This window comes from Pezoporus flaviventris, unplaced genomic scaffold, assembly GCF_033815535.1.
Source record: "Pezoporus flaviventris isolate CSIRO_AGI_PZ_B2104156 unplaced genomic scaffold, CSIRO_AGI_Pfla_v1 ptg000031l, whole genome shotgun sequence".
Lineage (NCBI taxonomy): Eukaryota > Metazoa > Chordata > Aves > Psittaciformes > Psittacidae > Pezoporus > Pezoporus flaviventris.
This window is the reverse complement of record NW_026892579.1, coordinates 52,772,891-52,794,031: the sequence shown is the minus strand read 5'-3', so window position 1 is coordinate 52,794,031 and position 21,141 is coordinate 52,772,891. Positions and strand designations below refer to the sequence as shown.

Sequence of the window (21,141 nt, the reverse complement as noted above, 5' to 3'; positions counted from 1 at the left end):
TGGGGGCCAAGAAGCTGTCCCCCATGTCCTTGCTCCTGTTCCTGCATCACTTGACTGCAGGAGCTTCCTGGGATGGAGAGCCTCTGGGATGGGGAAAGAGGTGGTGATGATGCTGGCTACAGCCTCCACCATGCTGAGGTACCCGGTCACCTACCAGGGGATGGACCTCAGCATTTGAGGTCTGACAAAACACCATGGGGTCTTACTGCATGCTTCAAGTGCCTGCAGCCTCTCTGAATACTTGTAGCCAACAAATACTATGGGCTGGTGTTTGCAAGAGCCGTGAGCTCCTGAGACTGGCTCACTGAAGTGGGGCAGTGGTCATCATCTGTGATGGACCTCCGTCTAAGCTGGACATCATCTGTGGTAGTCCTTACGAGGCCAACAGCTGTCCCACAGGATGGGCTGTGTCACCAAGGCCCCAAGCATGCACCAAGTGCCTGTATGTCTTGCTTGAGGGGCAAGGGATAGCCCCAGGTCTTTCCAGCATCAGGCACTGTTAGTCCTAACCCTGAACTGGCCCTCACCCAAGGCAACAAACACCAAACAAGAGGGGGCTCCCTCCTGGGAGCTGCTGTGTCAGCAGTTGCTCCCCCATTGTGTCCCCGTAGCTTTGAACATCTTCCTTGCCGTTGCGGTGCTGAGCTGCACGTCCCAAGGTGAGCAGAGGCTGAATAAACAATTGCCACCACTCCAAAAAGGATGCTGGGAAAGCCCAGACTGATGTTTATGCCAGAAGATGCGCAAACATTTTCGATGAACAGCCCTGACCTCCTCTTCCACCCCCCTCCCCCCTCCAAGGCTTTTTCTGCTTATCTCTGCACCCCTGGGGTAACTCTTTGTGGAGATATTTTGGGAGCCCAGTGCCCTTGTTTCCTCCCAGCACCGTTTCCTTTAGTGTGGGGTCAGCACCACCTCCCTCCCCTGGGGCTGGGCGGGATGCCCACTATCCCCTGGGATGCTTGGGGCTATCACCAGGATAGGACATCAGCCAGAGGAGGAGGAAGCATTTGGACAGGAGCCGATGGCCCAGGAGCCAGGGAGGCTGGAGGGTGCTTGGCGAGGAAGAAAAACAGGAAGGTGGTGGCAGATAAGGAAAAGACCCTGGAGGAAAAATATAGAGGAATAATGGAGGGTAGGAGGGAAATGAAGATCACGGCTTCTCCTACAGCAAAGGAAGCTGCCAAGACAAAGGCAGCCCAGAAAAACCCTTCTTGTTGTGTTAGGAAACACGTCTCAGCCTCACAGCAAAGTGGGAGCTGGGGATTCTCCATCAGGTGTGTGTGCAAGGCGTTGTCACATACCTATGGGGTTGTACCTGGCTGGGAAACTCCAAGCACAGCCCTGTGGGAAGTTGCTAATTAGGCTCTTGTGAAGCCCTGCTAATTAATCTGTTAGTGACACGCTTCCCATCATGGTGAGAGCTAGTGACTGCCTTGTGCACAGACAGCCCTAGAGAGGGAGTGTCCTGGGGACAGTACTTGATGTGAACCCAATACCTTGCTATCCTGCTGAGATGAACCATATCAGAGACAGGTTTTGTGTCCATGTCCTAGGTCTGTCCTGTCTCAGGGTGTCTGATGTTTAATCTTACTGTGGTAGAACATAACAACTGTGTTTCCTGACTGATTTCCTGATGGGGACTTTTAGCCTAGGTCATGCTTTGCCAAGAAAGGTTGGACCAGACGGTCCTTGAGGTCCCTTCTAATCTGGTATTCTATGGTTCTCTGGTGCTGTGATTTCTGCAGACACCACCACCTTCCTGCTGATCTCTCAGACGTATGCTCTTGGTATCACCTCTGAGCAGGTCTCACTTTCACATGTTTTCCATTTCACACATGGAAATCTTGTCCTTTTGCATAGTTTATTGAAGATGCAGCCTCTGTCCTGCGCCTGCATGGGTAAATCCCTAGTCCAGATGCTTACCATCATCCTTGACTATTTTGGTGTAACTCTCCCCAGAGCACAGATGGGTGCGATGGAGGGACACCTAACCCAGTGGCCCTTCAGAATCATTTCTCTACCCACAGGCTCCTGGGAGCATGCCATGTGGGAGACCTCTTCACTGCAGGAGAGCTTGTTGGTAATGTACTGATGGCCAAGCTGTGCCCAGGGCTTGTTTAGCTCAGTGCTCACTAGACAGTGTTAAAAACAAGGTCCTAGCAATTTAAAAGTGTAGGCAAAGACACCTATTTAATTCCCTCCTTAATAGGAGGGATCATTCATGTCCTGCCAAGTTAACCTGCCAACAGTGAGAGTCTAGTAGATGATAACCCCAGAAAGAAGTCCATCTTTCAGATACATCAGAGGTTAAAGAGACCTACACGGTGACCTTGTTCCCCACTATGAGACGGGATGCAGCACACCTGCCTGTGCTGCCAGGCAGCAAATGTGGGCCCAAACATGATCATCTCAGTAACCTGGATCCAGGATCCATCACTGACGGTGCTGGTGATGGAAACCAAAATCCTGGCCTGACAGCAACAACCATGAGCACACAGGGGACTGGTTGATGTGGCCAGTGTCCATCATGGCAAGAACCTCCAGCACATGGGAAGTGGGACATGGGCCAAAAGGAAAGTATCTGTGAGCTGAATCCCTCCATCTGTGTCACAAGGTCATCTTCCATTCCTCTCTTCATGTTTCCCCTGGGCTCTTCATCTCTCTGGTAGTAAGAGCTATGTAATAGTAGCCAAACTTCCAAGGCATTTCCAGGCGTGGCTTGGGCAGCCTTGAGAACAGGTGACAAAGGAAGAGCTTGGCCACAAACCTCTAGAGACAGTCCAGCATCACTGTAAGAGAGAAGGAAACAAGTGAGTGCAGAAGCCAGCCTGCAAGACATGGTCTTCTTGCAGTAGCTTTGATTCTTCCATACATATGTTAAACACAACTGAACTCCAGCAGCAGCACTGTGATGAGCAGCATTGGGTTTGGGAGAGCACTTGGTGACCCATCAGCTCTGCCATCAGCAGGCTCTGAGAGCTCGGTCCTGTCACCACATCCCTCTCCCCTGCCTAGAAGAGGAAGAACAGGGTCCACGCAAGGTGGTGGTATTGGGGTTGTCCTCCCTGAAGGGGTGGGGAGGACTTTATTCTGAATGGAAACTTGTCACGGGGTCCCTGCCTGGGTCCGTTCTCTCTGCTGCAAGAAGCAGCCAAGCGTGAGCCACAGGGATGCAGGGTGATAGGAGAGGGTGGGGACCAGGGCAGCTCCTCTGCTGTCATACAGCTGTGATCCCCTGCCAGCATCTCAGCTGGGGCTGGAGATAGTGGGGGTCCCGGAGACAAGAATGGCCCCAGGGTGGGTACACGGAGGCTGAGCTGAGTGGGCTTGGTGACAGGGTGCACATGAGTGCTGATAAGGGCCGGGAAGCAGCAGCCAAACTCCCACGGTCTCTTCAGGCATGGCTGGATATCCTGGGGATGGGCAGAGGGAGGCTGATCCCAGGCTGATCCATCCCTGTGGATGGATCTGAGCTGCCCTGGTCCTGGGTGCTCCTTGACCTTCCATTAATACGTCTTCTGCAGGGATGGAGGGTGGGGAGGGAAACAGGTTCACCCCCACCAACATCCCCAAGAAGCTCATGTTAAGAGCTGAAAAATCACTTCTTTAGACTTTCATTTTACAATATATAGAGGGGGTTTTGGTTTTGTTTTTTTTCTGGATGCTTTTGCTTTTCAACTTGCACAAGTTTTAAAAAAAACACACACAAAGTCACAGGATATTTGTGTGGGAGATTTCATTTCCTTCAAGATGGATGTCTTTAATGCTGCTTGTCCCAAGATAGCCTTTACTATTGTAAGATATTATAAAGATATGATTCTAAGATATTTCTTAAACATCTAATAAATGGTTTTTGACACCCTGAGACTCCTCCTTCGGCCTTCCCAAAAGCAGCTGATCTAGGTTTCCCGGCTGGAACAGGTACCATCCAGCCTCAGTTACTTCTTATTTTCATGAGCTGCTCTCCAGTATTCACCTTTGGGAGAGAAGAGTTATCTTTGCCCCCATGTTACAGATGGGTAAACTGAGGCAGGAGTGCTTGCAAAGCTGCTCAGAGGCTCTTGTTCAGGACCAGCTCTCCATGTTTCTGGTCACATGCTGTAGGAAGAGCTCTATCCTTAAGCTGAACAAGCGCCAGTAAGGGTTGTTTCCCACAGCAAGCCTTCACTGACCTCTTGTGTGCTGGGCCGCTGGCTCGGGCAGGCTCAGCCCAGAAAAGAAACACTGATGGTTTTGATTCAGCAGTTCTGTCGCTGTCTGTGATCAGCATCCGGCACAAGACACATTTCTGGTGCAGGGCATGCTCTCATCCAGACCTCCTTGAAAGCAGACATTTTGCTTTGCTATGCCTGTCTATTTATAGTGGGGCTAAATCATGGACTCTCAGAATCACAGAATGGTTTGTGTTGGAAGGGACCGTAAAGCTCGTCTAGTTCCAAGCCCCTGTCATGGAATTAGGTCTGCAGCCTTATAACCTCTTGCTGGGTGCTTGCCTGATCCAAACCAAGATGGGCCCACTAGGATGGGTTCCCAAAAGGCTTTGTGGTGCATGGGTGTCTTGGCTTTGCCATCTATTACATGAGGTTTTCCCCCATGGAGGACCTTCCCTGTATCCCTCAAAATAAGCATATCTATCCTGCGGGGAAAAGGAAAGGAGAGGAAAAGAGTAAGGAAAGGTCTGCCAAGTCCTCCCTCCATCACTTTAGGTGCCTTCTGCGTGTCCACAGATACCTCTTGAGCTCAAGGGACAGTCCCAGGCAGAAGGGGCAGAGATGCCAGCTCAGGTAATATGACCCCTGGGGGCAGCTCACATAGACACATGAACATGGCAGGGTGAAAAACAGGATCTTTTCCAGGAAATGGTATTGCTGTACACGAGAGCTGGCATCTTTCTGTTCCTGATGGCGTGTGGTGGTTTGTCCTCTGACACTTGGCCAGTATATTCCCATCTGCTTCCTAGTTCCTTGTGCTGTTGTGTCTTGGTCCATGCAACTTGGTCCATGCTTCACCTGTGTTATCTAGCCCGTGACTCCAGCAGTGGGGCCCTTGCCTCCAGCACCTTCCTTCCCTGGTGCAGGTACCACCCCTCCAGAGCAGATTCTCCCAACTTTGGTGACCTACACACTGTGAAGACAGAGAACAGCAAAGAGATGGGCAAGGAAACAACTGGAGGTGTCTCTGAGCTTTGCCTATCTGCCTGTCTGCTGGATGGGTCAGGTTTGAAAGACCTCTCAGGAATCTAGGGGAAACTCTTCACTCTCTCAATTGCCTGGATGGTGAAAAGGCAATCTGGTCTTCTGTTCTCAAGAGCAGCAGAACGTTGACATGGATTCATTCTGCATATGTACAGATAAGAGAGAATTTCTACAAAAGAACACAAGGCCCCTTCTCCTTGCCCACTCTACTGGAGGATATTTGTTGGCCTTATAACACCGCTTCCCTTCACAGACCTCATTGATTGGTCTAAGGATGGCCGCTGCCCTCATCAGAGTGTTACTGCTGTAGACTCATCTATGAGAAATCTGCTTGTCTCTGTCTCATGCTCAGGTCACAGGGGGTCTCCACACATCCTTCAGCACTCAGGTCTATCTAAGGACAGTCCAGCTGGTGGCTTGGGAGCTGGCAGTGGCTGTGGGATGAATGACTCTGCCTGCCTCTGAAAGAACTCTGAAGGCTTTCATCATGTGAAACCACTTTGGTTTCACCACTCTGGTGAGTGACGGGGCTGCTGTGGGTGCTGATAACTGGATTAGCTCCAGCCGAAATTGCTTCTACCTACACTGAGCAGGACCTTGGTTCATCCCCACCACGTCAGCTCACAGAATGTGAGACCCTTTTCAGCCTGTGCTTAACCCACCGCAGTCAGCCACCCCCAGGGGACTCTGCTAACGAACTGTGCTTGAAGACCATCATCTCGCTGCAGATAGCAGCTCCCCGGTGGAGCAGGCAGCATGGGAGTGACCATGCTGATGGTGAAGCCTCCCATTAATCACAGCCACCACCTCCACACACCAGCTACCAGAAGCAATCACATCACTGAGCAGACACATCATGCACATTTTTCCCCTCTCATGTGCTCCCATGTGTTTTCTCTCCCATGTGCTCAGTGTCAGATTGTCTGGTGCTCAGATAGGCCTCCCCTTGCCTCTGGCCATACGTTATAAGATTGTGTTGTCTCCTGGCCCCATCCTTGGAAGCACCAGCCTTAAGAGTCCATAATGTGCTTAATGGGTAAATCCATAACTGTTCTCTTTGGGGAGATAAACCCATTTACATGCCAAGCAAGGGGGACCTCATCTTCACCTCTGCTTTCAGAGGTGTTTCCTTTGGTCAATTACCTCCTCATGGTCCCAAGATAGCATTGCCAAGCTTCTCACCCTGAAGCAAAACCAGGGAAGTGCTGTCTTGGGCTTTCCTTGCAAGCAGCAGCTTGGTGAGGGAAGCTATTTAACCTATTTTATTTTCATCCTGGGAACCATGGTTTATTTGAGGTGGCTGCTTCACAGGGCTGCTATGGGCCAAGCAGAAACCCAGCACTTGGAAGGAAAGGGACTAATGTCAAACTTGGGATATACTTGAACTTGCCCACCCTGGAATAAATCTAGAGGTTTCCAGAGGGAATTCCCTTGAAATCACACCTGTATCCTCTGCTCCTTGTCCTACAGACCTCCCTGAGATGTGTTGCCATTGCATGTGCTGCAAACTGATTAAAGCGACCACTGCAAAACCCCAGCGAGATGGGATGCATGGCTCCCAACTGCAGCCACAGTGATGGGGTCCCAGTTGCTCTGTCTGTGTCTGATACAGCTGAGGGTTTTGCTGTATTAGTGTCTTTCCTGCTGGCTGGAGCTTCCCCCAGTGCTGGGAAGGATCAGCCTAACGCCAAGGAGGGGTCATACCCCTTGGGGTCTTGCGAGCCCAGCCAACATCCGTGCAGAAGGTCTCTCCATTTGTATGTACACCCATATGAATTAAGAGATGTGTTTTCAGGCTGAGTGTTTTCGGCTCTTACCCAAGGAATTTAGGCCTGTCTCTACTGGGCCAGGAGGCTGTAGGTCTGATACCATTACTTTGCCAACACATTCCTCCAAAACCCCATTTTCCCCTCTTCTTTCATAGATTTGGGGAACATGGGGCGGGTGTAGGATGGAGTGGATGGGTGTTTTTGCTCATACACCTCTCCTCCTTCCCCCATCCTCTACATCATCCTCCCCAGCCCCTTCCCCTCTTCTCAGCCATGATAAGCTTGCTGATGGAAAACATGTTGTCACACATATCTCACTTCCAGTGTGTGGGAGTCACTGATAGCGGCACGAAGATCTGGACAATAAAGCCTCCTGACAGCTTTCGTCTCCATCCCAGCCACGGAGACCTGCTCTTGGAGGAAAGGTCCTACAGGAGGTGGCCCTGGGGAGGAGGATGGAGAGGGGACAGGGCTCATTCACCCTCCCTCATCTGGGTGAAAAGCCTTTCCCCTGCTTTTCACCATTGCCTCTCATCCCTGGGGTGTCTCTAAATCAAAAGCCACAAGCTCTTGGCTGCAGGTGGCTTTACTGGTGTCCTGGAGAACAGCCCAGCAGTGCCCATCATGGTGTTTGTTTTGGAACGTCCCCACCAGCCAATGCTCCCTCCTTGGGGAGATGGGGGCTGCATTGCTCCAGCACTGCTGTTCTTCCACATGGGGCTGATGAAAGAGCCCAGAGCACCTTACCAGAAGGGTGAAGTCACTTATTAATGCCTAAAAAAAGATGAACTTTATTACATAGATGTTAGGGCTGACTGACTGCCATCCCCTCTGATGTGAACAGACAAGGTCAGCACAGGGCAGTCCCAGGGGCTGCATGTCTTCCTAGTCCCCTTATAGTACAAACAGGACATCGATTTATTAATGTAGAAAAGGTGCCAAGGTTTCACTGGCAGAGGTTCATTGGATTGACAGAAGTGTCTCCATGGTGGCGGGTCACCCTGGGCTCCCTTCACCATCCACAGAGATAAGAAAACCCTTGTAAGATGTGATTTCTTGCTGCACAGGACCTGTTCCTCTGGCTCTCAAGGTCACTGTGGAGGCCAAGGAGATGGGGGCTTTTGCTCTGTAGATGTTCAAATCGCTTACCCAATGCAAGGGCTTGGCTCTTCTGAAACAGGGCTTAGGTGTGACAGAGACACTGAAGGTGACCCTGATTTTATAGCACTCCTAGTGTTTCAGTATCTTTTTTTCTCACTGTAATCACAAGTGAGAATGATTTTTGCAGAAAATCTTGTTTATTCCAAGCAAAACATTAGTAGCTTTACAGACTTTCTGGCTGGAAAGAGAGCCAGTCATTGTTTACATTTCTGCCCCATGACTTGGAGGCTCTAGTTCCTCTCCCCAAAATCTCCATTTTCCTCTAGAGTACTGCTCTCCAAAGTGGGGTGTAAGGAAGATGATCCATCAGAGTGGGGAAAAAATATTCTTTGTAATATGAATAAATAACATAAAATATATTAAAGCACCACTGCTACAGGGAGCCATCTCTCTTCTTGGGCTGCAGTTCCCATGTCCCACAAAGCTTTTCCCTCCTGAAGGCTGTGATGTAGAAGATAGGAAGAGCGGTTTATTTTGGGGTTAACTAAAAATATTTTATGCTCTTCTGATCAAACCGTGTTTCTGGGGGAGAGAAGAAAAGAGGGGCTGACATTAGCGCATTAGAGGCTATTGCTGGTTTATGGAGAATGATGTTTTTCCATTCCAAGTTGGGAAAAAATGGCCAAAAACATTTAGAGGAGGCCCTGATGCTCCATCTCAAAATGATTTCGATGGCACATTTGTACCCAGCCCTGCTGGAGATCACTCCTGGCCCCAGGCTTTCGGTATGAGGCAGATGGATTCACCTTCCTCCCTCTGCCCTGACCATTGCCTTTGATGGCAAAGGGGATCTTTTAACCCTTTGCAGGGTTTTCCATGTTGCCTGCCTGGGATGTGAGAGGTTAAACTCTCCTAATGGAGTGGAGCTGGGCAAGGGCATTGCCCTTGCTTGACTGGGCTTCCGCACAGAGCCACTTTCTTCTGCGTGGCGGCTGATAGCCGGCTCCATCCTGCTGGGAGCTATTTCTCCCTGCAGCTCCTGCCAGTGAGCACACATAGCCATGTGCACACCCAGCAGTGCATGCTCCTCACAAGGCACCATTCAAGGGCTCCCCACCTCCTTCCCCTTGCAACCCGGCAGCCCGTCCCTGAGATGTCATCCTGCTCCTGATAAGGCGCAGAGGCGGCTGCTAAAGGAAGGCTCCCAGTTGCTCCCGGCGCCAGGCTGGGCAGGGGCAGACGTGTCTAACCCTTGCCTCCTCCTCTGCAGGGCCAAAAACACATGACATCACCCCCTCATCCCTGTGTGTCCCCCTGCCAAGCTTCTCTATCATGGAGCCCCATGGAGGAGCAAGGAGGAAGAGGGAAGGTGGAGGGGGGGAAGGAGGTCAGGGAAAAGGAGGGAAGATGAAGGCTGGAGCTGGAAGTTGGTTACTTTGGCAGAAAGACAAAGTTCTGCAAAACTTCACTGGCCGGACTTCAAAAAGGTGGAAAAACTAGAGGCTTGCTTCTGGCAGGTCTTGTTATCAAGGGGAGCCGTATCTGCTCGATGGGACTGATGGCTCATGAGAGCCGGAGTGGCTGCTAACCTCTGGCTGAGCTTTCTGAGGCCCTGGAGGAGCCGGACTGTCACTCAGCAGGGAGGAGAAGCCTCCAGGAGAAGGGATTGTGTGAAGACATAGCTGTGTTTGCAGCCTGCAGAGCAAGGGGAGCATGGAATAGGGTATCCCCAGCACATGGGAGCCCAGTCCCTTACTGGTTTGGTTTATGGTGGTAGGAGGAACCGGGGAATCTCTCCCTGCTCAGATCACAGACAGAGATGGGAAAGATCTCCACTGACTGTCAACTGGCACAGCTGAGATACCGGTTTTACTGGTTTCCCTCTGTTCCCTCCAGGACAAGACTGGTCCTTTTGGGGTAGATAGAAGAGTGGGTTTTGGTTAAAGTCAGGTGTGCAGCTTCCTTTCCTTGCCTTGCCTTTCCCTTTTCCCTTTTCTTTTTTCCGTTTTCCCTTTCCTTTTTCCTTTTTCCTTCCCTTTTCCCTTTCCCTTCCTCTTCACCCCCCCCTTCCCATTTCCATTTCCATGACGTGTCCCAAGCCTCCCCTTTGCTGCAGGTGCCCGGGGTAGCAGGGTTTGGAGGGATGGTCCCCAGCCAGGGCAGTGTGTTGCTGGCTCTGGTACCTCCTTCTCCTTCACATGCATTCATCATTTCCTCTCTAGCAAGGGTTTTTCCCCTTTCTTCCCCTAAGCAAACATCATTTTTTCCAGCTCTTTTACCTCCACCCCAAAAGCATTCAGGATACAATGCTTTTGTACATATCAGCAATCAGGGGCCATCCAAAGTCAGACTGACTGCTTCTTCAGTCCTTTTCTTCCCCCAAGCTCACAATGACACTCACCCTGGGGTATCCCTGACCAGAAAATAACAGTGAAGCCAGGAAAACTCCTTTTGCTTTTATCACCAGCCTGATGGGCAGTGTCTCCTTTTATTTAAACCTCTCACTATGCAAGTAAGATTTCACACAAGAATCACTCCATGAAGCAGCAGGACAGATGCAGAACCCACCGCGCCCACTGTGTGACCACCAGGTGAATTGTTTTGCCCATGGAAGTGGGATTTCTCCACCCACCACGTTTACCTCGTCTCACAGGAAGATAACCTGAGCCATCCACCCAGGTTCACATGGTTGTTGCTATTGGGGAGAAGGAGGCATTTCTGGGAGGGAAAATCATACCTCTCTCTTGGATCCATCTCCTTGAAGAGGATGGATCCTGCTGTGGTCTCTTCCGTAGACAGAGCAAGAGATAGATGTTAAAGGCTGTGATGGAGACAGAAATATGGGCTAGAAGAGGGGCTTCACTGGACAAGCTCAACAGACCCTTCTGTTTCTGCTCTCTGGAAGGGCACAGGTATCTCCTTGGTTTTGTGCCACATCTGCCAGCCTTGTACAGATCTTTTGGACACCCCAGTGCATTTTGAGCATCATCAAACCACAAGGATCAGGCAGGATGATCCATCTCAGAGGGAAACACAGCTGCACTCTGCAAGCAGTACTTCAAAACCCAACAGCTTTATTGGTGATGAACAAACTGAGCTGCAGGTGTAGGCACGGAGCAGGTCCTATGTACAGCTGTGGTTTCAGGATCACCTTGGTGTGCCAGGGTCCATCACAGCATGGTTGTTCTCATCGGCAGCAACGCACGTGGCCATTTCCGCAGGTCCCTTCCCAGCGCTCTGTGTGGAAGCAAAGCCTCCGGCAGCGGCCGTGGTTGCTTCTGCACTGCTGGCTGTCCGACAGGCCACTTGCTGCAGGGGGAAAGGTGATGGGAGACCCATTTAGGGCACCTGCAAACCCACTCGGAACTCTGCTAGTGCTGGTGACTGAGTGATGAGATGGGGACATTCAACTGGCTTCGTGATGAAGGTTTGATGTGCTCTGCGGAGCATCTGCCTCCAGCGAGCACTGGGACTCTTTTAACAACTAGCCTAGCCTAGGTGGGATGGCTGCTGTGGGTTGGCAAAGTTAGGCTCCATGAGTTAAGTGAAATTTCAGCTTGGCTAAGTTGAGTTAGATGACTTAGGTGGAGTGGATCCCTTGGGCAATATCACAAGTCAGAGAAATGTCTTTTTGGAACAGGTGTTTTATCTGTTGGTTTGGGAGGTTTTGTATGATTGTTGTTTTCTTGGTGTTTTGGGTATTTTTCTTTGTTTGTTTTTTAAAAATCTTCTTATTTTGATCTAAAGGGTACGTGCTGCTTCTCTTTACACACAGCAGGAACCAAGTCTGGGGTTTCTGGAGGGTGGTGAGACATTGAAGAGCTTGCCCAGAGAAGCTGTGTCTGCCCCATCCCTGGTAGTGTTCAAGGCCAGGCTGGACGGGTCTTGGAGCAACCTGGTCTAGTGGAAGGTGTCCCTGCCCATGGCAGGGATCTTTAAGGTCCCTTCCAACCCAAACCATGCTATGACTCTATGATACACAGGTGCGTATCCACCACTGGTGGAGCAGACAAACCTTTCTCTCTCCCCTCTTTATCTCTAGGATTTAAGTAACTAAATGAGAGTATAAACAAGCTGAGCAAGTAAATATCCTATTCTTTGTTATGAGGCTTGTTTTCTATGAAATTTATACCACCATAGTCCTAGTAACATCGTAGTGACCTTACGGGTGAATGAAAACTGAATTTCTAACATATACACACAAGCAAGCAGTGACAAAGCCAAGCCAAGGAAGAGAACAGAATCCCAGAAGAAAACAGACAGACACAGAAAGAAGCTAGCAGTCTTTCCCCCTACTGTTTTCCCCTGAAAGATTAACTTGATTTAATGGGGTTCTCCTTGTCTTGTGGAGGGTTGAGGCTTGCATCCTGTTCAGGAGCAGAGCTTAGACTCAGTGTTCCTGAGTAGGTTTTGAGGGGATGGAGAAGAGGGGATGTACAGTCTATGAACCTGGGATGTCTGCATCCAGAAGCTTCATGCACACTGTTTCAGAAGGTATTTGTTCCCTGGAAGCAAAAGTTAGGTTAGCCTTGACTTGGTTTGCCTTGAGGGCCTTGTTTTGTCCTTCTCTACCTTGGGGTAGGAACCTGTCTTTTCTCTCCCCACAGTCCTGATGAAACCCCTGTATCTTGTCCTTACCCGGAGCATCCTGGAGGAGGAGAATGATAACGACTGCAAAGAGCAGCTGGAGGATCCGCATGGCTGGACGTCAGGGGAGGTCCCACCACGAGGAGGAGTGAAGGGCTGTAAAGAGGCGGAGAAGAGGGAGAAGTGGGAGATCCTGGATTTATAGTGCTGGACGGGTTGTGTAACGCTCCTGAAGCCCAGGGGACTTTGTCAATCTCAGATGAGTTTCAACATGACAGCAAACATTTGCGTTGGGATGTTCCCACTCTCAGACACACCTTGTTACAGAAGGAAAAAAAAAAGAAAAAGAAAAAAGAAAAGAGAAAGAAAAATAAAGGAAAAAAAAGTAAAAAAGTAAAAAAAAAAAGTAAAAAAAAAGCAACAAGTTTTTGTCAACAAACTGCACTGAGCACTGGGGAGTCTGCTACTGCTTGCTGCTGGAGACAGGATGTTGGGGCTGACCCAATCTGGCTCTTGTGTTCTTACGCTTGAGCATGTGATGTTAAAATCCCATCCAAGTGTTTGCAGTATCAAAGTTGTTCATTTCCAGCTTCCAGTCTCTGTGTATAGCACTGACAGCCAAGAGTGAAAAACTGCAGTCTCCTCATCAGCACTCCCCAGCACACAACATTGGCTTGAAAATCATGGGATCCTTACAAATCAAAGGTCTGTGTTTCACAACTTCTGGGCTGCAAAGGCAAAGCTTGCCAAAGCTTTGTTTACAAGTGTCAAGAAAAATGGCAATTTAGCATCTTATTATGTATTTATTACATGGGAAATCTGGGATACCTCCTCATAATTATCAGGAACAGGAGCATTAGGAAAGCTTGTGTATTACAACTCTTCCAAGAAGGATGGCAGGGTCCCTGGTCTGTACTAACTCTCCAGGTTAGTTCCTGGAATGCAATAGAGGTGGGACCGGAGTTTCAGCTTTGGAAAACAACACAAGGTACATACCCAGCAGAAATTTCCCCAACCAACAACAAATAGAGGAAAAGCAAAAGGCATCACCAAGTCTCCCATTTTCCTTTAGTAAGTCATCTTGATGGCTTTTTATTTGCAGGCTGGGTGCCAGGTAGTGATGGAAAATGGGAAAGTGATGGCCTTCATACTGCTTGAACAGAACAAGGATCACCTTCATCAAACAGAGCAGATAAGGGGCCCTTCACCAGCTGGACTTTGCATCATGGGACACTGAGCATTTAAACAGGGTGTTATACAGACTGGCCACACAAAACCTGGGACAAGAAGATGGTTTGTAAGGATGCGTGTAAATCCTCTCTATGAGTGTTGATGCTTTGCATATCTGGTGGTACTGCTTGGTGCAGTGAGTGGAAGACCATAACCCACCATGTTCCTCTAAGGATTGGCATCTCCAATGTGACAGATGGTGCAGTGGGGCTGGGGTAGAGTTTCTCTAGCAGAAACAAGATTACAGGCCTTGAGCTACAGCCCAAGAAGGGAGGAGCGTGTGGATGCTCATATGAGTATCCTGCTCTGAGTATGTGTCTCAACACGTGTGTGCAGGTGGTTTGATGCACTCTAGAGAGAGGAGGCTTAGCACAGAGCCAGAGTACCACATGGCCGTGGCGTTCCTGACAGTGGATGGCAAAATGCCATGATTTATCCCTAGCTCAGCTGCTTTCCCTTAGTGGGAGCAACACCATCTCTGAGGATGAGCTGTGTCTGGGGCTGTTTGAGTGCTCCACAGGGACAGGCACAAAAGTGGCCAGGATGCATCCTCTACATCACTACAAGCCCCTGCTCTACAGCTGTAGTGCGTGGGTCGAGTTGCAGAACATGTCTTGGGAAAGAAAGCCAAAACCAGACAATACCAACATAAACCAGATTTCCCCCAGAAATCAGGGGCAGGAAGTATCTGTCCCCTGGGCAACTGCTTGAACAGCAGCTGGGCTTGCTTCTTCCCGCGTGGTCCCTATGCTGTGCTGGCCTCAGCCTTTGGTCAGCCTACTGGGGCTGGTCCAGCAGCATCCCACCCTTCCCTGCTTTCCAACCTGCCACCAGATGGTTTCTTTTTGGAGTCCACCATGCACAAAGGATGATCTGTGCTCAGTGACACACAGAAACCAGTGCCTGCGTACCTTAGAGGTTTTGAGGCAGGGGAGGAGTCAAGTCAATCTGCACCCACCCCATGGCCCCAGACAGGAAGGATGTCTCCACTGACTTCATCTCTTTTTGTGCCATGAGCTGAGCAACCCGATATTTAAATGCAGCCTGGGATAAGTGTATGCCAACATGAGCAAGTCCTTTGATGACTGAACCCTTGCCAGCTTGCAATGCCATTTCTGCTTCCCCATCCCACCAGTGGCTTCTTTCCAGTGCCTGAGCCAAGCAAGCACTGATACAGCCCTGCAGTTCAGCTCATGAAGAAGTGATCGTGGGCTCAGCTCTGGGCTCAGCCCTGGCACAGAACCCCCTTATGGCCTTGGGTGGGCTTTCGTTACAAACCACCATGCAGTTGTCCTCACCCACTCAAAGGGACCATCCACCTCCCTCCTATAACAGTGGCCACATGGGCTTGATGATCTTAAAGGTCTTTTCCAGCCTAGTTGATTCTATGATTTTATGGGGAGGTCTGAATGAAATTAAGCACAGCACAACTGTGGTATTTTCTCAGTTTGCCTCCTGCTTTCAGGCTATTTTTTAGCCTGAAGAGTGAAGTCTTACATGGCAATATCCTTCAGCACGGAGTTTCATAGGTCTGCAGCTGGTTGCATAAAGGAACAATTTGTTTGCTTGTTTTAAATATGTGTCCACCTAGTTCCTGTGCATGACGAGGCCATGAGTACTCAGACCCCATTAACCCTTAGGACATTTTATCAGATTTTCCCAATCCTCTAGACTTCTACCATGTCCCCCTAAACCACCCAATGCCAGTCCTGCTTTGCAAGAGATGCTTCTGGTCTCAAACTCTGCCCAGCAGGCTTTGTCGTGCCTCCTGCCTGCTCCCCAGTTCCCCCTGCATCCAGGGGAGATGACTGGAGATAAGCCCAAACCCCTGTGTTCAGGCCTACCACATCTGGTGTGTCATGGCTATCCCTGAGAGCACAGGTCTTCAGGCCCATAAGATGCCTCACTGAAGATCATGGAGATATAGTACTCATGTCAGCCACCTAAATAGGCATCTGGCCACCAGCTGCATGGCCACATCTGGACATCTGTTAGAGATGGTCCCTGGCATTTGCCCAGCTCCAAAGTGTACCAAGGAACAGTCTGGCAAAGTATTAGTTTGATGTTAGTGTGATTAGTTTGATGTTCATTTAGTGTGAAGTGTCCCTGCCCATGGCAAAGGGATTGGAACTTGATGATCTTATGGTCCTTTCCAACCCTGACTGTTCTATGATGATAGCCTGTATGGGTATCTGTTCATGTCTGATCTTGAGCCTCATACAGTTTGACTTACTCTGAATCCAGACACGTTTTATCTTCCCATTATGCCCCTGGAGCTGGTGTGGTAGGGTGATGGCATCCTCCACTCCACAGGAGGTTGAAGAAGCCACATGAGTGGGCTGGATATGAACCCCTTTCTTTGAGCAACCTGATCTAGTGGAAGGTGTCCCTGCCCATGGCAGGGGGTTGGAACTGGATGAGCTTTAAGGTCCCTTCCAACACAAACCATTCTGTGATTCTCCTGCATGGGGGTGAAGGAAGAGCCAGGCATGCAGGTGCTTGCATTGGTTTGCATGGGATTTCTGGGGACATAAGAGACAATCTGGATCTAAGGTACTTGCCCAGCACTATGAGATCTCAGCTTCCCCAAGCAGGAGCCCATCTGACCACCATTCTTCTCCTGATTATACAGCTCCATTTCCAATGGTGTTTTTAAGGCAGAAGCAGAGGATTCAATCTGTCTGTCTCACACTGCCAAGCAAACACTGGCCTGCTGCCTGGGAACAGTAAATAAATTCCAGTGAGGGGACGTTCATGCTGTGCTTTGATGAACTGATGTCTCCAGTTATGCATGAGGTTTCTGCTGGTTGACAGACTGGGCATGAGGGTAGGGCTCTATCCTGGCTGTCTGTATGGCTGAAAGACCCCACATATATTTCCCAAGATGTCTGGGTGGTTTCTGGTCTCCCTTAGGGGCTGATATAGGTCTGCTAGGGCAGTCCTGAAGAACCCCTATTTTGTAGCCGCCTGAGCTCTGTCAGGTACAGGTAGCTGGAATGAAAGGCTTAACCAAGCCTTTGCCACAAACATCATCTTCCTCATTTGGCTTTTTCCCATGAGGCCCAAGACTTCATGCCTTTTCAAAGTGGGCTACTGGCCTGATTGAAATTCTCACCAGCCTGCATCTCTGAAGGGATGGCAGACTTCACTTTCTCATTGCTTCTGCCTCTCTGGCTTCCCCATCACTTGCCTTACTGTGCCCTCTAGTCCTACATGCAATTCTGGAGGTAACATTTTGGATTCAGATGAACCCAGCTTACTACATGTGGGTCTGCACTCTGGGAAATGAGCCCAGCTGGGCAGGACTGCTGGTCATGGGGGAAGTCCTCTGTCAAAGGGGCACCCTGGGGATGACTTTTACTGAGTGCCTCAAACCATGAATATGTTTTGGATTTTAGATATAAAAGGTTGGAATATGGTGCTTGGGGGCCTATAGGAGTGTGGTCTCATGGTGAATGAAAACACATAGGTGAGCAGATCTGTGCTGAGTGCATGAACATGGTCACTTAACCAGAGGAGTTCAGTGCTGCCTCCTCCTTGGGGTTACAGGATACACCAGCCTGGGGTAATTAGTTAGGCCAGCATTCCCTATCATACACTTACACTAAACCATCTCATACTGCTGTTTAAGCAGCTTCTCAGGACCTGTGCTGGTGTCTGAGTGCTCTGCCCCAAGCAAGTTGATGGGTGAAGAAACCATGTCAAGAAACAGTTGTGTAGTGTTGGTGGACTTGGAGAGTGCTGTTCTCTACCCTCCACCATGTCCTCAGTGCTTTCCCTCTTCTCCTTCTGTGTCAGATCACGTAGCTGGGAGGGAAGTCAGTTCATTTTATTCATCAGGCAGAAACAATCATGGATTTCTGTTGCCTTTTTTTTTGTTGCATTGTGGTTTGGATTTTTTAGGGTTATTTTCTGCCAGATCAGCAAGTATATACAGTATATATAGTATATATATATACACTGTAAGTATATGTATGTGCACTATAAACTGTCTGAGCATTTCCACCTTCCCTGACTGAAATTTGGCTGGCTAAAGTGATTCAAAATGCATAGGTGGCGGAAGTCCCAGCAACTGGCAGGGAGCTTTACAGGGTGAGCTGCATGAGCCCATACGTTTCACTTTCTTAGGAAACCAGGTTATAAATATGGTGGCTACTCATCCCCCAGATAAGAGGAGTGAATCATGAACTCTGTGGGTGAACGTGAGAAATAAACTGTTTGCTTTGGAACGGTGCCTTTATTTCAAAGCCTGCCTGTGCTGTACTCATACACCAGCATGCATCAGAGAGGAGGGCTGGACCTGGGGAGAAATTTGGCTCTGGTCTCAGCCCTGTCTCAGTTTCCAGCACTGGTTCCCAAGCCAACAGCTGGCTCTGGGTAACCTGGCTCTCCTGATGGTTCATCCAACTGCAGGGGATCTCCAGGGCAGTGCTGGTATCTCCCTGCATGCATTGGTGCCCTGGACTGTGCTATGATCACCCAAGGAGAATAGCTGGGATGCTCACAGAAGAGTGGAGTTGCTTGGGTGAATTAATTGTTGGATCTCTGGCAATGGCTCCTGACCCTGGTGAGGTCAATGGGATTTTTCCTGTTCGATTCATCAGAGCAAGAACTTAATCTCCCAGGAAGGACTTTTCCCTGGCTCTGGCCAACACTTTGCTAATTGGCGTAGCTCTCTCATTACATCGTTTTCTCTCTTTCACAGAAATGATTGACACAGAGAGAAATATTTTACCTGGAAAGGGATAGAGGTGACTGACAAAGGCAGGGGAGTGTCCAAATTCCATGCTGAAAAAATAAAGAAGGGCTGAGAGTGGATCTGGACAGCTAATGGATCTAGGCTAATGCTGGTCATAGGCAGAAAGATGTTAGGTGCAAACAGGCTAATTGCTTTGGGATGGTTGTTGGGTGATTACAGAGGAAAGGATGAGCACCAGAAATGCAGTCCGTGGGTGAGAAGAGCAGCCTGTCAAGAGCAATGGTTCACAGCTTTCAGATCCTTTCCCCATCATGTTTAAAACAAGCAAGACTGGGCTCTTCCTTGGTCTTGCAGTATTGAGGGATGAACCAGGGACAGCCCTGCTGGGATACATTTTCTGGTCTCTGTGTTGGCTGATGGCCAGCACATTCCTTCTCTGAACGTTATGGGCAAAAGGGTCTGTATGCATGTGGGAAATCCCTGCTCCTTTTTAGTGTCTTATTTCTCCCTTCCCATTGCCTGTAAGAACATGGTACACCCTAGAAAAGAAGACTAGATATGGGGGGGGGACTTGCCTGAGAAACATAGACCCCATTTAGGTTTTATGTCGAACCAAGTAGCTTTTTCACCAAAAGCAATGGGATAACAGTTGCCCCATTGCAACTGTTTTCTTGAGGAAGGGAAATAAAGAGACAAAGTCACACTGGTCTGCTGGGAAAGTGTGGGGTGTTGTGTTCAACCCTGGCCAGCGGAAAAGAGCATGTCCCACCACCAGCAGCTTTGCTGAATGTCAGCAGGAGTCACAGATGGGCATTTGCCATAAACTTCATGTTTATTGCTTTCAGGTAAGGAGAAGGCAATTTGTCACCTATGCATGGCAGGTAACAACCAGATGCCAAAAGGGGTGATAAGTAGCCTAGATGCCCCAAATTTATTCTTTTCATGGTATTTCCTAGAAAGTCCCAATAAAAGCAAGAAGTGATGTGTTCAGAGTGATTCCACAGCCCTGTTCTCCCAGAAGAGTAACAGTGACAGGAAAGGCAAAAGATTTCTTTCCCAACAGCAGATCATTCCTCATTCCTGCAGCTCTCCATGTGCTGCAGTTTGCTCCTTTGGAAACCTTCAGTTCTTTGCACTGGGGGATGTCAGATTCTTGCAACAGAGAATGATGGGTTCAAAGCAGTACTTAGCCAGATATTCACCAGGTTCACAGGTTCCAAGTCGGCAAAAGCCCCTTTCTTGCCTACAGTGGCACGCACCCCCTTCATGCTTACAGCCTAGTGGTCCATGAGCATCTCCTGTAAAAAGAAGCGGCAAGCTGGTGGGTAAACGCATGGGGCTTCTTGTGCCAATGCAGCACTGCGAGCATGCATGGAGCCTGCATTGCATGTGTGGCTGCACAGAGCACAGATGGGATACCTGTCCCAAAGGACAGCTTCAGACATCTGTGTTAAAAATACCAAGCTGCAAAGCCAGCCTCACCCAAGGAACACCTTATCATGCAGTTGTTTATTCAGGATGTTGGCAATGACCATGCATGGCAGGTCAGAGCGGTTGTCCTTGCCCTACCAAGGGCGCAAGTGCAGCCTGAGAAAAGGCAGAAATATTTCCCCAGAGCACAGGTCACCTCCTTAGGTCTTCTCCAACCAGTCTGCTCTTACAAAAGCAGTGAGGTTCCCCATTTTCACAGCTTCTTCCCTGCGCATTTTTGCACTACCCCAAAGGATTAAATCATGCATTTTGCCAAAATACCTCATCCATTGCCTCATCCAGAAGCCAGAGGACACCTTTCCTCAATACCCATCATATTTTGATTTGATTAAACAGTGAGAAAACATTATTCCTGTTCCCAGATACCTCTGTTTACCACCCTCAGCCTTCCTGGTCTTACCATGACCCATAAGGGAGATGAAAATCAGCATGAACCAAAGGATCCCCATTGCTGGAAAAGTGCAGACCTGAGATTGTGCAGAAGCCTCTGTGTGCTGCTGGCACGCTGGGTGGCATCTGGGAAGAGGGAGTAGGCAGGAGTTAATTGTATTCCAGTCTCAGGAACAATGTCTGCTGCTGACAAAACCATCCATGTCATTCCGACCCAGTGCTGCGGCTCCAAACAATGATGACTTGCTTCACATTCACTGGTTATCAGCGTCCCCAATTCCTCTTTCTGTCATTTGCCATTTTGGACTGGTAGGTTGCCAACTGCAGGCAGTTTGGTGGAAAAAGAAGCTTTGGCTTCAGCCAGCAAAGTCCCTGGGAAGCTGATGGGTGGAAGGCAACCTGAAGGGAAGACTCCTGAGGAGTTGCAAGGAGGAGAATGATGCAGGCCAGGACTGATCCATTTTCTATCTGAGCTTGTGTGAATGTTTTCTCCAGCTGAAACCTGAATGTGATTTTTTCCTGCCAAAAATGCTATTCCAGCTTTGGCTTCCCAGGAATTTAGGAGGCTTCATTCCTGAGTGTGATGAGAACACAGCTCTGGTGGAAAAGGTAGCTGGTTAGCTCAGCAATGCACCACTTGGTGGTAGTTATGTGATAGGTATGCAGTTCTTGCTCT

General features: G+C 49.3%; 2 protein-coding genes across 3 annotated transcripts; both read right to left on the bottom strand.

Moving 5' to 3' along the window:
• Positions 1-11,118: 11,118 nt before the first annotated feature.
• Positions 11,119-13,655, bottom strand: LOC133273096 (gallinacin-13-like). Of its 2 annotated transcripts, none has more exons than XM_061461045.1 (3): positions 13,484-13,655; positions 12,707-12,811; positions 11,119-11,377 (listed from the first exon to the last, which is right to left on the bottom strand). In XM_061461045.1, the coding sequence occupies exons 2-3, from the start codon at positions 12,765-12,767 to the stop codon at positions 11,256-11,258; spliced, it is 183 nt and encodes a 60-aa protein (XP_061317029.1). In that variant the 5' UTR covers positions 12,768-12,811; positions 13,484-13,655; the 3' UTR covers positions 11,119-11,255. The 2 variants fall into 2 exon arrangements, with proteins under 2 accessions (XP_061317029.1, XP_061317030.1); XM_061461046.1 differs by lacking the exon at positions 13,484-13,655 and adding an exon at positions 12,973-13,013.
• A 5,747-nt stretch (positions 13,656-19,402) lies between these two features.
• LOC133273481 (gallinacin-12-like) lies at positions 19,403-20,809 on the bottom strand. The gene is made up of 2 exons (XM_061461826.1): positions 20,476-20,809; positions 19,403-19,882 (listed from the first exon to the last, which is right to left on the bottom strand). Exons 1-2 carry the CDS (start codon positions 20,522-20,524, stop codon positions 19,707-19,709), a joined length of 225 nt encoding a protein of 74 aa, XP_061317810.1. The 5' UTR covers positions 20,525-20,809; the 3' UTR covers positions 19,403-19,706.
• Between the last annotated feature and the right edge of the window lie 332 nt (positions 20,810-21,141).

What these genes read in the sequence shown, in the direction of transcription:
- LOC133273096 (XM_061461045.1), bottom strand. Translation starts at nt 12,767, where the DNA reads ATGCGGATCCTCCAGCTGCTCTTTGCAGTCGTTATCATTCTCCTCCTC. An exon ending in CCTCCTCCAGGATGCTCCGG is followed by an intron (nt 11,378 to 12,706) that starts GTAAGGACAAGA and finishes TTCCCCCTGCAG; the next exon opens with CAAGTGGCCTGTCGGACAGC.
- LOC133273481 (XM_061461826.1), bottom strand. Translation starts at nt 20,524, where the DNA reads ATGGGGATCCTTTGGTTCATGCTGATTTTCATCTCCCTTATGGGTCAT. An exon ending in CATCTCCCTTATGGGTCATG is followed by an intron (nt 19,883 to 20,475) that starts GTAAGACCAGGA and finishes TTCTTTTTACAG; the next exon opens with GAGATGCTCATGGACCACTA.